The 13,396-nt window shown below is 36.2% G+C and overlaps 1 protein-coding gene across 1 annotated transcript in view; it reads left to right on the forward strand.

Annotated features, from left to right (window-relative positions):
- The window catches only part of MAP3K15 (mitogen-activated protein kinase kinase kinase 15), an 86,020-nt gene that overhangs the window by 34,685 nt on the left and 37,939 nt on the right, over positions 1 to 13,396 (forward strand). The window contains exons 4-6 of the mRNA XM_035542114.1: positions 2,147 to 2,340; positions 4,938 to 5,106; positions 6,157 to 6,263. Coding sequence (XP_035398007.1) covers positions 2,147 to 2,340; positions 4,938 to 5,106; positions 6,157 to 6,263 — 470 coding nt within the window. The remainder of the gene's footprint in view (positions 1 to 2,146; positions 2,341 to 4,937; positions 5,107 to 6,156; positions 6,264 to 13,396) is intronic.

Genomic DNA, 13,396 nt, shown 5'->3' on the forward strand with positions numbered 1-13,396 from the left:
GACAATTGAAAAACAAAGAAACAACAACAACAAAAAGCACACAACTGTTTACATTATTAAGGTCAAATGTTCACTTTTAACAGCACTAGTGAAATGTTTAGAGGGCTATTTTAAGACAAAAGGCACTCTATATTTGGCCTGTCATGCGTAGGTCCTAAAGCGGCCTTTGTAGGCCTAACTCCTTCAGTAAAGGCATATCTCTGTGCTTAATTCCTGTAGCCATTTTCACCTGAAAAACAGGTCCTTTTCTCAACTTACCAGCAGTTACTTTTTTTTTTTTTTATGTTCCTAAACCTTGGGCTCTTTTTCTGTTGGATTAAAGTGTTGTGATCAAATACAAAAGTTTCACTGCTAGCACACTGGGCATATGTTATGTGCTGGAAGATGAGCTATTGAGAGTTATTGCTTTTTTTCAGTCTTTTTTATTTTTAAATTTAAAAAAAATCTTGAGATAATAAAAACAGCTAATAATCCAGAAATAAACCCACTCAGCATACAGTCTTTATAAATTACAAAAGTCATATAATTATATTAATTATGTAATTCTACGTATGGAATAATTCTATTCTATATTCTATGTAATTCTATATCTATGAATTATAAGCCATAATTCATAAATAATACATATTTGCAGCTGGAATGGCTATAATTGTTCCTTGATACAAACCTGTGCCACTTATTTGCTATCTTAAAAAGCAGTAGTTGGTGTGTGACAGGACAGTAATTTTCACAGCTTTTGGTATCAGAGACCAGCACCCAGAGCAGATGATCTGAAGAAGTAAGGATGATATTTACAGCCAGCTCTAGCCCTGAAGTAGAAGTATGAAGTAAAGATAACATTGCAACAGATAATGATGTTGTTGCAACAGAGATACTGTACCACGAGGTTAGTGGAGAAGCCTTGTACCTCCATCTTTACCTGTTAGAAATCACTTAAAATTCAAAATCCTTACAGACTCAGATCAGTAACAGGATGTCCCTGATGCAGGTTTTTTCCTGTCTGTATTTTCAGTAAGTGCACACCTTTATTTGTTATTATTTCCTGTGAACAGCTTATTTCTCTTATCCAGTGTATTAATGCATATAAAAACACGCCATCCTCATATCTGTTCTTTCAGGTATCTCAGTGTTCTCCCAGTGTTCACAGTAACTTTAAATGGCTGCTGCTTTACTGCAGGTTTCGATGACATGAAAAATAAAAAGTATGATGTTGCAGGAGGCATTTAATGCCTTGGTATCCCCAAGGTGACAGCAGAAGGACATTCAGTGGTAGCTGATTTCATTAGCTGTATCACACTGACTTCAGGGTTCATGCTTAGTTACTCTGAATGCATTGTTTGGCTGACTTTTTACTTTTCTATTAAACAGCAGAGAATTGTTTTAGCTCAAAATAGGATACTGGTGCTTAGAGTAGTTGTGAAATACTTCTTAGTTGTCTTTTTTTGGGTCTTGCTCAGGAGTTGAAAAATCTGAATGTGTTGTATTTGAGGTCTGAAGGACATTTCCCATTTTCTCTCTCATTTCAGCACCTTGATCATATTTACGCTATTTGTAGCCTCTTAAGGTTTTTTTTTTCCTTCAGAATTTTGGGTTAAAAGTCTTAGATATGTTATGAGACATTTCATGATGGGTTTATTTTTGTTGTTGTTGTTTTTGTTGTTAGTATTTGGTGTTAATACCAGCTTGAAGCAAATGTTTTGTAAGCTTTTCTGGATTAAGCATCTCCATAAAGTCCTTAAAATGCCTGTGTTTCTGGATTTCTCTTGTGGTTTATGGTGAGCTCTGCATCATATCCTTCCTAGCACAGAGTAAGCCTAGAGGATGCAAGTACATCTTCCCTGACCTGAAAAATGTGGGACCAGAAGGTTAGCTTGTCCTGCCAGGCCCACTTGGGGTTCATGCATCACATCAAAAAATTGAACAGCTTTATTGTATTGTTCAGATCCAGACCCTTTTTCATTACTCCTGTTAATATTTGTAACTCTTCCACAGAAAATTCCTTTAATTTAATGCTTGCAAATCCTGTGTTAAACAGTGCACCGTGCCTAATCTAGCTGTTTTTTTCTGACAGTAAAAGAATTCTTTATATACAGAAACATATTTCCACTTTTCTTTGTTTTCTAAACTAGATTTGTTTTTCTTTTAGGCTTCCAGTGGCAATTACTATTTTATTCCGTACATTGTCACACCATGTGCTGACTACTTTTGCTGTGAAAGTGATGCCCAGCGAAGAGCTTCTGAGTATATGCAACCCAGCTGGGACAATATCCTCGGGCCGCTTTGTGTCCCGCTGGTGGACAGGTTTATCAGCCTTCTCAAGGATGTTCATGTTACATCATGGTAATTTTGTAACACATAAACTTCCAGAACCTTTGATATTCTCTTTTTAATGTAATGGAGAGATGCAGAATCTCTAGTAGCATTGATTTTTTGCTGCAGTTAATACAGTGTTAAAGAGGCTTCTAACTTTACTGCTTTCTGTATCAATGTCCTGCAGCTGTTGCAGTTAACTAGCCATGTTATGTTAGAAAGTGATTTATGGTTACTTTCTAAAATATCAGTAAGCAAGGTCAGTCCACAGGTAAGGCAAAGTGTCAATATGAATTGCAGGGCATGAGGTTGTAATAGAAGATAAGATCACAGCCTCTTCATAGAACTCGAAGCCAAAGACCATTTTTTTCCTGTCACCAAATAAGTATATATGTAAGGCAGCAACAAAATGTAACCCTTCTATGTTTTGTTGTTTATTTGTTTTAATATTAGCCTTCTGATATCACATAATAAATGAGGTACTGTTAAGCCACTTATACAAGGGATTGTTGGAGTTCTGAGTACTGGGGCTGGAGATGAAAGTGTCTCTCTCTGGATTGCTTTCCATGTACTCTGCAGTCTGTTTCTGTTTATTTTTCTGGAAAAACATGGGAGAGACTGAGCTTCTTGGTTGTCTTTTCCCCAGTGTCTGAAGCATAAGGTAGCACTGAGGGCTGTCAGATTTCTTTCTCTTTCCCCATTGCCTTCTTTTGTGCTTTGTGCTCTCCCAGTCCCACTGTTAGGATCTATAGATGTCCCAGCCCACACTCACCTTGCCCTTCTACCTCCATCCACACCAGTTTCTGCTGTTCTCTGTGAATGGGATATTGCTGGCCTGAGGAAACACAGGCTCCCTCCTTCTCCAATGCAGTGCTAGAGGGAAGGCTACAGGGAGGCAACACAGGCCCACTTTGAGAAGAGGGACAAGAGGAGAGGCAGAAACTCACTACAGCTGGTCAGCTGTGCTAGGCGATGCAGGACTCAGGAAATTTGTAGCACAACCAGCTTAGTAGTTGGTCCTGGTAATAATTAATTTTGGTACCATTTAGCATTTGTGTCATTATGAAATGGTGCTCTGGGAAAGAACTATCCAAAGCTACCTGTATATTTTGTCTGACATTTATGACCAAGGCTGAGTGATTTCTGTTTGATAATTGTGTTGAAAGCCCTGCAGTAAAGCCATTTTTTTCTCTTCCATTTTCAGGCTAAAGTGCCTGAAAAAGGCTTTTGTACTGGTGCAGAATTAGACGCTATTGTGGTAGAGCTCTATGAAGAAGAAGAAGTAGCTAGATGACCCCACATTTCTTCTAAAAGCTTGAATAAATTTGAATAGGTTACGTGTTAAATCTTCCTTGAGAGTGAGACTTCCATTCCTAAGTCATTTGGATACTTTTGAAAAACAATTTCAGAAAACACCATCTCCTTTTGGTTTGGTTAACAAAAGGACTAATTATCATTAGCCTGGGAGAAAGCAGTGCTGGATAGAAACTTGACATTGGTAATATGTGGTAAATTAGGCCTAACCTCCACTTGACAGTAGGACAACTATTAAAAGCTTTCCAGTAGTACCTACTGTGACCTTGCTGTCTTGCATTATAAAAATCATACGCATTCAATGTAAGACATAATGTTTTGGAGCACTTACTTTTCTTTGCTGTGTGTAGGGCTTAGTGTTTAGCAAAGCTGAATACTAGCGATACTCATTTGTAAACAAAAAAGGCACTGTGTGCACTTGAGGATGTCAGGCACCATCTGCTGACTTCCCAGATATTGACTCCATAATCTGCTCCAGATAATGTTAGCTCTAAGTAGCCTGTCAAGGTAGTTTATAACTGCCATATTGATAATATAGATATAAATTTGTATTCTATAAAATATCTGGTGTCTCACTGTGCACTGACATCAGTATAACTAAAGTGTAAAACACCTACTGGGGGATTTAATGTTATGTGTTATATTCATATTAATACACGTTATGCATTATATTCATCAAACAGACTACAATGAAATAAGCTTTTGGTAGGTTGTTTTTGTTTTGGTTTCTTTGTCTGAAATTTTCTTTCCTCCTTTGGTTATAAAATCCCTTATCTCCTCTTTATATCACAGTAGTTTTTTGTCTCTGTGTCACTTTATTATTCCAATTGTTGCCTTCTTAAGGATAGAGATACAAAGTGCCACATTTGTCATGGTCAGTAATGGGCCAAAATATGTCACAGTTTTACTGTGGTAATAAAATTATCTCAAAATCCTGGTATTGATATATATAGTCCCATAGGCTGAGGTGAAGCAAGGTGGAACGTGTGTAATGATTTAATGAAAAATGTCAACTTAGACGAAACATTTGATGTAGACTTCATTCTGAGGAAATGGTATTTTAATTAGAAATTATAGCTTTTATTATAAATGCGACCATGTTTCATGGTTTCCCTCCCCTGCTCAGGGAAGTGGTAGAGTCCCCATCCTTGGAGACATTGGACATGGCACTAAGGGACATGGTTTAGTGATGGGACTTGGTAGGTCAGGTTGGTGGTTGGCTTTGACCATCTTAAAGGTCTTTTCCAACTCTAACGGTTCTATGATTCATAAGAAATAAGTCTTCTTCCCAAATGTCTCTTTTACTTTTTTAGTGCCTATTATAAAGAAACACTGCTAAATGATATTAGAAAAGCTAGAGAGAAGTATCAAGGAGATGAACTTGCTAAGGAGCTGGCCAGAATTAAGCTTCGAATGGATAATACTGAAGTGCTGACTTCTGATATTGTCATAAACCTGCTTCTTTCTTACCGAGATATACAGGTATGTTTCTAAAGACTAAGAAAGATGATTCTACCATGGGATTTTGGGTATTGTTGCACACTTCATCGTTTGTTAAACAGTGATTCAAAGCTGACACTGCATTTCTGCATTAACAGTTTGATTTGACTATTAGGCTATTTATGGGGCCTTAGACTCATTTGTTTTACCTATGAACAAGAGACACTGATTAGATGACTTCCGGAGGTCTCCTCCTTTGTTTTCTGTCATTTTTAATCTCCTTAAAGAAAAAAAAAAAAAGGCGAGATGTTTGCTTTTCTGTTCCCTCCCCTTTTTCCTCTGCCCCAAGGTCAAATAATTTCAGAAACCAAGAAAAGACATTTGTTTTGACCGCTGTTTTGGCCAGAGGTGCCTAAGTTGAGAATTATCATTCAAAGAAATCTTAATTTCTTTTTAAAATGTAAGTGCACCTTTTCTTGATTTTGTTTTTAAATAAGTTCTACTTCTGCTAAAACACAGCTAATCTGTGTACTGATATCACTTTTAAAACATACTTCAAACCATTCAACAGCAATGTTTTCTATCAGAAGCTAAGTTGGTTATTTGGTAAGTATAAATAAGTTGTGAGAGCTGTGGGTGACCATATTGCCCTTTGTTACCTAACTTTCCTTTCTGAGATGTGTATTTTCATGCAGCCTTTTATCCAACTTCATTTGGATCATCTCTGGTGAGCGTTTTCTTTCTTTTGAAAGGTCTCTTTGAGAAATGTATTCATCTTCAAATACATAATGAATGAACAGATAAAGTAGTGTGAGGCCATCTATGATCTCAGTAAACTGGCCTCTTCAGCAATGTATATGTGACATTGAATGGAAGAAAAGGCGTGGGCTGACATGGATAGAAAAGTCCCTGTTTTATTTTTTACGTGTTTTGTAGCTGTCACTGACTTTTTTAGGAACAGTCCACCTGAGATACTCTCTAGTCATGATGTGTTAGTTTAGTGATGTTTTCCACTGATGGAGGTATTCTTCAGCTCCTTTTTTTCTTTCATTTTTATTTATTTATTTATTTATTTATTTGAATTCCTGCTAGGACTATGATGCTATGGTGAAGCTGGTAGAAACACTTGAAATGCTTCCTACCTGTGATCTGGCTGATCAACACAACATTAAATTTCATTATGCTTTTGCATTGAATCGGTAAGGATTATTTTTTGAGGATGTTTCATTATATTGCTGTTGTTCCACATGAGTTTATATTTCAACGTATAGTTCAGACAATAACATCTGTTCCAAAGGCCACCAGAGTAATAGTGAAAGACTCCACTGATACCAGCGGGTTCTTGGCCAGGCTGAGATTGTTTATTCTGAGTCACTGATTATTCTGAACATCTTGAAAAGTTTAGCATAATAGAGTTATTGGTGAGTTAACAAAGTCATAGTTAGCAAGTACTGCTTGGTCTGTGAATACATGTTCATGATGCAGCTTCCTTGAAAGATTGAACGGCAATCTGGACCTACAGGCTCTCTACTGATTTAGCTCTCCTAGATTACGAAGCACAACAATATATTATTGAACTCTTCTAGATAGCTACAGATTTCTGTAGTGGCTATGTATAATAGTTGCTTCATTTCGAAAGAATTCATATGAAGATTGTACCAGAAAGTAGATGTTATACAAACGAGATTAGATGTAATAATGAAAGTAACTGCTTAGATGTAATTTGCATGTTGTTAAAAGTTGTGACCTGCAATCAAACTTAAAGGAGAGGAAAAAAAAAAAAAAAGGCAACATCAGGATGGGATTAAGACACCAAAGGGATTAAGAATTTAGTTACAGATCTAGAAAAACAGTTGTTGATGGGGAATCCCCACCAGACTTTTTTTTTCTTGTGGCATTTTTTTCGGAAGTTGTAATAAGTCTGGTACCATTTGCCAGTTTCATCAAACTAAGGAGTAAATACAGAAACATTGCTCAGAAAAATACCAGATATTGCTTCTTCATTTCCATGCCAAGAAACAGTTTTCATACAGCATTTTATATAATGTGTTCACTACAAAAAGAAGTTCATTCGCATGCAACTATATGCAAGGTCACACAAATGAACAAAGAACGCAGTACATGCCAGTTGAAAAGTTCATAGAAGGAAGTGATTTTTGAAAAGGATCTTGTGGTTTGTTAACAGACTGAGCATCTGAATGTGATGCACTAGCAAGTAGTCTTAAGTGATCTTTGAAGAATGCAGTAGTAATACAGAGTATTTAGAGCATACAGCATAGGTGGGACTGATGCTGTGCATAATTCTAATGTCTGTGCTTTTATGACAACTAGCTATAGAGATTTCTTTGAAGGCTGGAGTAAAACCTACTTAAAATGCTTTTGTATATAAAAAGAAAAAGAAAACAGTTCTGAAATGTGAATTGATTACAATGGGAAGTATGTCTGTGATATGAAATTCATCAGATACCTGACAATGCCCAAATTTCTCAAAGAAAAGGATAACTTGACCCATGTTTGGAATCCTAATCCAAACCTGAATGATGACAAAGCCTTTTTAATAAGGAGAAGGACAAATTATTAATATTTAGTTCTTAATATCAAATATATGAGTATAATTCTTACATATAACTCAAGTTACATAGTTGTGTTTTTTTGTTTGTGTGTTTTTGGTTTTTGTTTTGTTTTGTTTTTGATTTTGTGTTGTTGTTGTTTGTTTTAAGACTGGAAGCAAACACTGGTTGTCTTGATTCTCCTCCACTCTTGATATCATGTACTATTAAATCTTAGCTGATTAACCTTTTACTGAGTCTGTTAACTTCTTTTCCTGAAGTATATCTTTCAGAAAATTTAGATCTGAATACACGAAGATGGAATTTTGCGGTTTATCACATCTAATGAAAGATACTTTTCTCATTTGACTGCCTAAAAATAAGACAAAATGGACTTCTGGTATAAATTTTTTATGTACAACATAAGACAGTATTTTAAAGTAGGAACCAGTGTTTTGCTGCTTCTTATGATGATATATACTTTAAACCGTGTTGTAATTTGCTTCCTGGCTGTACAGTTATAATTTTATGGTATGATTTTCCACCTTTTTCCCTCCAACCCCTAAAAACTGCAGACTTGATCTCTGAAAGCTTCTGAAATTCAAGTTTCCTTAAGATATCATGCTGCTTTCTTGAGAAGTGGTTTCAACAAAAAGGACTTGTCCCTAATTTTTTTTTTTTTTTTGAAGAAAGTTTTTCCAACTTTCCATTATTTTGGGAATTTGACTCACGATGTTAGGGTCAGGATCATGCCTTGTCCTTAGGAAAATATCCTGATTTGATCAGACTACAGTTCTTAAAACTTCATCATTTACATGTGCATATTAAAACTGGTACATTTCCTTGCCCTCTTTGTCTTCAAAGTCTTTGTATTAAATTCTTTACATTAAATCTTCTGTGTTGTTTCAGCATTGCCAACAGAGCCCTTGCTTAAGACAAGACAAAATGGATTTGCTTACACACCTGCTTTTTGCATCGGCAGATTTCATTAAATTCATCATTAGCCTGAACCAGCATGACCCCACTTCTGTTATGGGAACAATTTAAACATTGCTACAGAACTTTTTTTTTCAGAAATGAATGACCGATTTTCCACTAGTAAGATTGCAGAATTTCCCTTCTACGGAAGTTTTTGCCTTCTTGGAACAAAGTGCAGGACCAAAGTCCAGAGTTTAGGACTTGAACATTTTCAGAACAAGTCCACTTAAGTTAAAAAAAAGTCCCCCAGGGTATTGCTCTTAGCATCTTCTTTGGGATTTTTGAACCACTTATTTTTTTAAGAATAATTTTGATGAAGTTTTATTAGAATCTGTTTATAAAAATACAGAACAATGTTTTCATTTAAGATTTTATTAATGTTAGTGTACAGAGCAGTCTAGATGTTGCTTAGTATCGCTAATAGAGCGCACCAGAGAAAAAATACATCAAAAGCAAAAAAATTAGTAGTTGCAAGAACATCAAAGCCTGCTGAAGTTAATGTTTGCTTAATTTTATTATGAAAGTGTGCCGGAACTGTGAGCATAAACAACAGAGAAAGTTGTTCATTTATTTCCTCTTGGCATCTGTAACTGAGTTCTGTTGGCAATTAATTGCACTCTGTGTTTTCAAGACAGTGCTGTTCAAGTGCTGCAGAGAGCTAGCGATGTGGCAGGCAAGTGGTAAGGGATCACTTCTGAGGGCCATGGGCCGTTGCTGGTACATTCAGCGGACACAAGCTCAATCTGAACCACAGCTGTGTGCAGTTCTGGATCCAAGTTAACAAGCTGTGTTAAGGGAAGAGACAGGGTGTGTGACTTCAGACTGGGCACCGTTCCAGCCTAGCTGCATGTCTTCTGGTTCAGAGACAGCCTGGGTCAGACCCAGCTTGGATCGTGAGCGAAGCAAGCCTGGGCCTGCCTGCAGAGTACTCTGCAGGACAGTACAGCACTTAGTATTGTTGTATATTATAGAGAAGCAGACATCTGCATATACGTTTCCGGTACCCTGATTCACATAGCATGTTATTAAGCACAGCCTCTCTTACAGATCAATATCTTCTTCCCAGATTTCCATCTTGGAGCACTGAGAGCACCTTAAATTTATCATCTCTAGTGTCTAATAATAACCTTGAGGCTAGTAATGGACATTTGCAATGATGGGATTGTGCACGTTTCCAAGCTTTTTTCCAGGTCACCCTCCTGACTGCTTGTTTAGAAGCTCTAGAGAGCAAAAAGTCATTCCTCTAAAGTTTTTTAAGCTAATTAATTTTGACTCCACACAGAAGTAGAGAGTGCTCTCTTTAATGCAGATGTGCATTCGTGTAAAACATTGTTCTTTTTGCCTCCCAACTAAGATTTAGTTCTGACTATATCTTACCTTAGGCGTAGGATGGGACATATCTTCAAGTTTAAGTTCAGCCCAAATGTGCAACATGAATGTTTTCAATATTTGTATTCACACCTTTGGGATGAAGTAAGATGCTGTGTCACTGAGGGCTGTCTGTGGCTGTTTCAGATGTAGATGGCTCTTTGCTTCACTCCATGAGTGTACTTTGCCTGGGAGGCAACCGTAATGTAAGGAGTAGGTGAGGTGTGTGAGCTGCTGTGAAAGGATGTTCTCATATTCCAAGATCCTTGAAAGCTAAGAAATTTCTGAATTGTTTCCATTTTAATTTCTCTGTTTTAAATATGTGTCTAGTTGAAGGCTGTCTGATTTTTCCATTTAGAGCTTTGCCTGGTGCATGTAGCTGGAGGTCAGCTGGTCAGTATTTCAATATTTTGTGATGTTCTGCTTATCAAAGATGTGCCTGTACTGTATGATAAATGCATTTTTATTATACATCACAGTTCTCCACCCCACACATGAAATATCATTAAGTTCCTTGTGGGTCCTTTCATTTTTGTTGTTGCAATAGCTGAGTTATTCATCACCACATCATGGAGAAATAGAACAAAAGTGTTACTTCACAGACATGTAAGTAACACAAAAATGCACGAAGTTCTCTAAGTAAACATTCTCAGCTTGGAGGTGTCTACAAGGAGCTTTTTCAAGCTTTTTCAAGCATGATGGAAGCTTTCACCCTCAATTTGATGTTTTAGAAAATCTGAATGGGTGAGTGTTTCCAGATACTCTTGCAATAAGTAATTTGCCTGGAAATCTAGTGCAATGACTATCTTAATTCATGAAAAGAAGGTAGGAGTTCCACCTGCATATATGGCATGATGTTAAAACTGGTTCTCCAATATTATGGCTGTTTTCTGCTCCCCTTCCTCCACCGCTTCCCCCCCCCCCCCCCCCCTTTTTAACAAGCATCTTCTCAAGGGAAATGAGCATGTAAAGTAATTTGATTTACTTTCTTATGTTGCATGCATATATTTATGCCTTTTGTATTTCAATGTTTTAAAGTATCATGTGAATTAGTTATAAGCAACAGTTACATTTTTGCTTGAGGTTTTTTTTTTGGGGGGTGCAAATGATGAAAAAAGATTTTAAAGGTATTTTTATTGTTATTTTAATTATTTTTTGAAAAGCCTACTATTGTTTTCCACCATTCTTTCATAGAAAGCAAGTAATGTGACAACACGTTCTAAAGAAAGGTTATAGAATACCTTCTCCTATTTAATCATTTTAGAGTTAAGTGAACTGTTTCTTGTTCTGTACTTCATATTGCCTCAAATTATCTAAAAAGCATTGAGCAAGTCATGTGAGCAGAACAAATCATGATCAATGGAACAGGAAAGCTTTGCAATCCGTTTCTATGAATTTTACTTGTTTGTAATCAGGTTAGGAGAGTAATGAAAAAGGATGCTAGTTTGTTCTTCATAGTTTTATTTCCTGCTGCTGTAGTGTGTGTGTATATATATATAGTAGACGAAGTACAGATGTTTATAGTTAATTCAAATGCTAAGATGGATGTCAACTGGATGTTTGCTTAGGATCTACTTCAGTAATTTAGTTCTGCATAGCAAAGTTTTTGCAGTATACTTATGTTTGAATGAATACCTTTCAGTTACCCTTATTTACCGAAACTGGAGTTACCAGATGTTACACAGTTTCAAAGTCTGGAAGCTTGCAAAGAGGCAAAGGTTATGTCAAATTTTGTTCAAAACAGAGTAGATTCTGGCTACTTTCAGACCAGGCCATGCATGAAGCCAAAGCTATGAAGACTTCGGTCTCTTTCCAAGGCAGTTCTGTCCTCACTTATTAAAGATGAGGTTATCTGCAGTCACTGTTATTTAACTCGGCATGCTGTGTTTTAACAATACGCACACACAAAAAGCAATTACCAAGTGAAGGGATTAACAGAGTGCAAGTAGAAAATCACTAGTAATTGTGAGTAATGGTAGCTATAGGAAATTATTCCTATTGAAATGCACTGGGTTATTTGAAATGTAATTCTGTTCTCTGATGACTCAGATTAGAAAAATCACATCATGGGGTTCCTCATTTTATATAAGAGGCTTGCATGAAACATCTGAAGTGTACATGAGCAAAAAAAATGCAATTTTTTCATTGTCACGGCTATCTGAAGACCTGCAAATTTAGTTCCAATCTCAAAGCTTAATTTGGGGTCTTGTTTCCTCATTCACTTTTGTGAATATCAAATGTTCTTCAATCAAATTGCATCCTCAGTGAAATGTCTTAACTCACAAATTAATTATAATTATCTTTTAAAGTAAAGGTTATGTGCAATAACTCTAATAAAATTAGTTATTGCAAGTCTCAAAAATTATGAATTTTTGGATTTTTTTTTTTGCCGTACCTTTCTATACAGTTATTAGCAGTTCAGATTATCTGCTATGCAGTCACCGTGACATCTGTAACTAACTCAATGTTCTTATTTTTGTGCAAGAAAACGAAAAATTCACATTTTAATATCAATTGCATATTATTGTAAGCAAAGGTGTTGTATAGGATAATAAATGCACACACTGTTGTCTAGAAAGACCAGTTATTTTTTGAATGGTTGTATTTATACTAACACGATGTTGTCTCATTCACATTCTCTCTGCTATGTGACAGTGAGATCAGGTGTTTTAATGGCAATACATGCCATAAACTAGCAGCTTCAAGGCTGAAATCACAAGATAATCAATATCTATATAGGAGTGCAGTGGAAAAAACAGGTTACTATTTTTGAATGTAACGCTGTGTGGGAAGGGTTTTCAGAAACATGTTTCTGTTTTGTTTGTTCTCTTGTACATAGCTCTTCAAGAAATCTGCTTGCTTAAACTAATAAGAGAAGGTAAATCAATAAGTAAAAATGACATATAAAGGAAATTAAAGTTGCATTCTGTTGAACAAATTATTTTTCACTGATATAAGGTCTTTTGTAGTATGTAGTCTCCAGCTAGACAGATGGAAACAAGCCATACAGGAGAAGATGTGAACAAAAAGGTGAAGAAGAAGAAAAAAAGATTCTATCACCTCGTACTTGCAATACAAGCTAATTCTTGTCCTAGTGAAATTCCTTCTGTTCCTGTTAACTTCATTGGACAAAGACTTTGTTCACTGAGTGTAGTTCTGGCTCCAAAGCTTTAACACTGGTACAACCAGCCTATGAAACATGAACAAGTTTTGTTTTAGGGATATTTAAAATAAGGACTCATTGTAATGACTGCAATGGAGAAAGGATTCAGAGAAGATAATGGATTTGAGGGAGATGAAGGAAGTGTGAAGCTATAAAATGAAAAAGAAGGTGAAAAAAGAGTTTGCTTGTTGCTGAAAGGCAGCATTGTTCCAGGTAAGAGACTGATGTCAATATGATTTTTGAGATGTTTGTGAGTTAGGGGAGAGAAACAGCA

Source organism: Cygnus atratus, chromosome 1 (genome assembly GCF_013377495.2).
Source record: "Cygnus atratus isolate AKBS03 ecotype Queensland, Australia chromosome 1, CAtr_DNAZoo_HiC_assembly, whole genome shotgun sequence".
Classification (NCBI taxonomy): domain Eukaryota; kingdom Metazoa; phylum Chordata; class Aves; order Anseriformes; family Anatidae; genus Cygnus; species Cygnus atratus.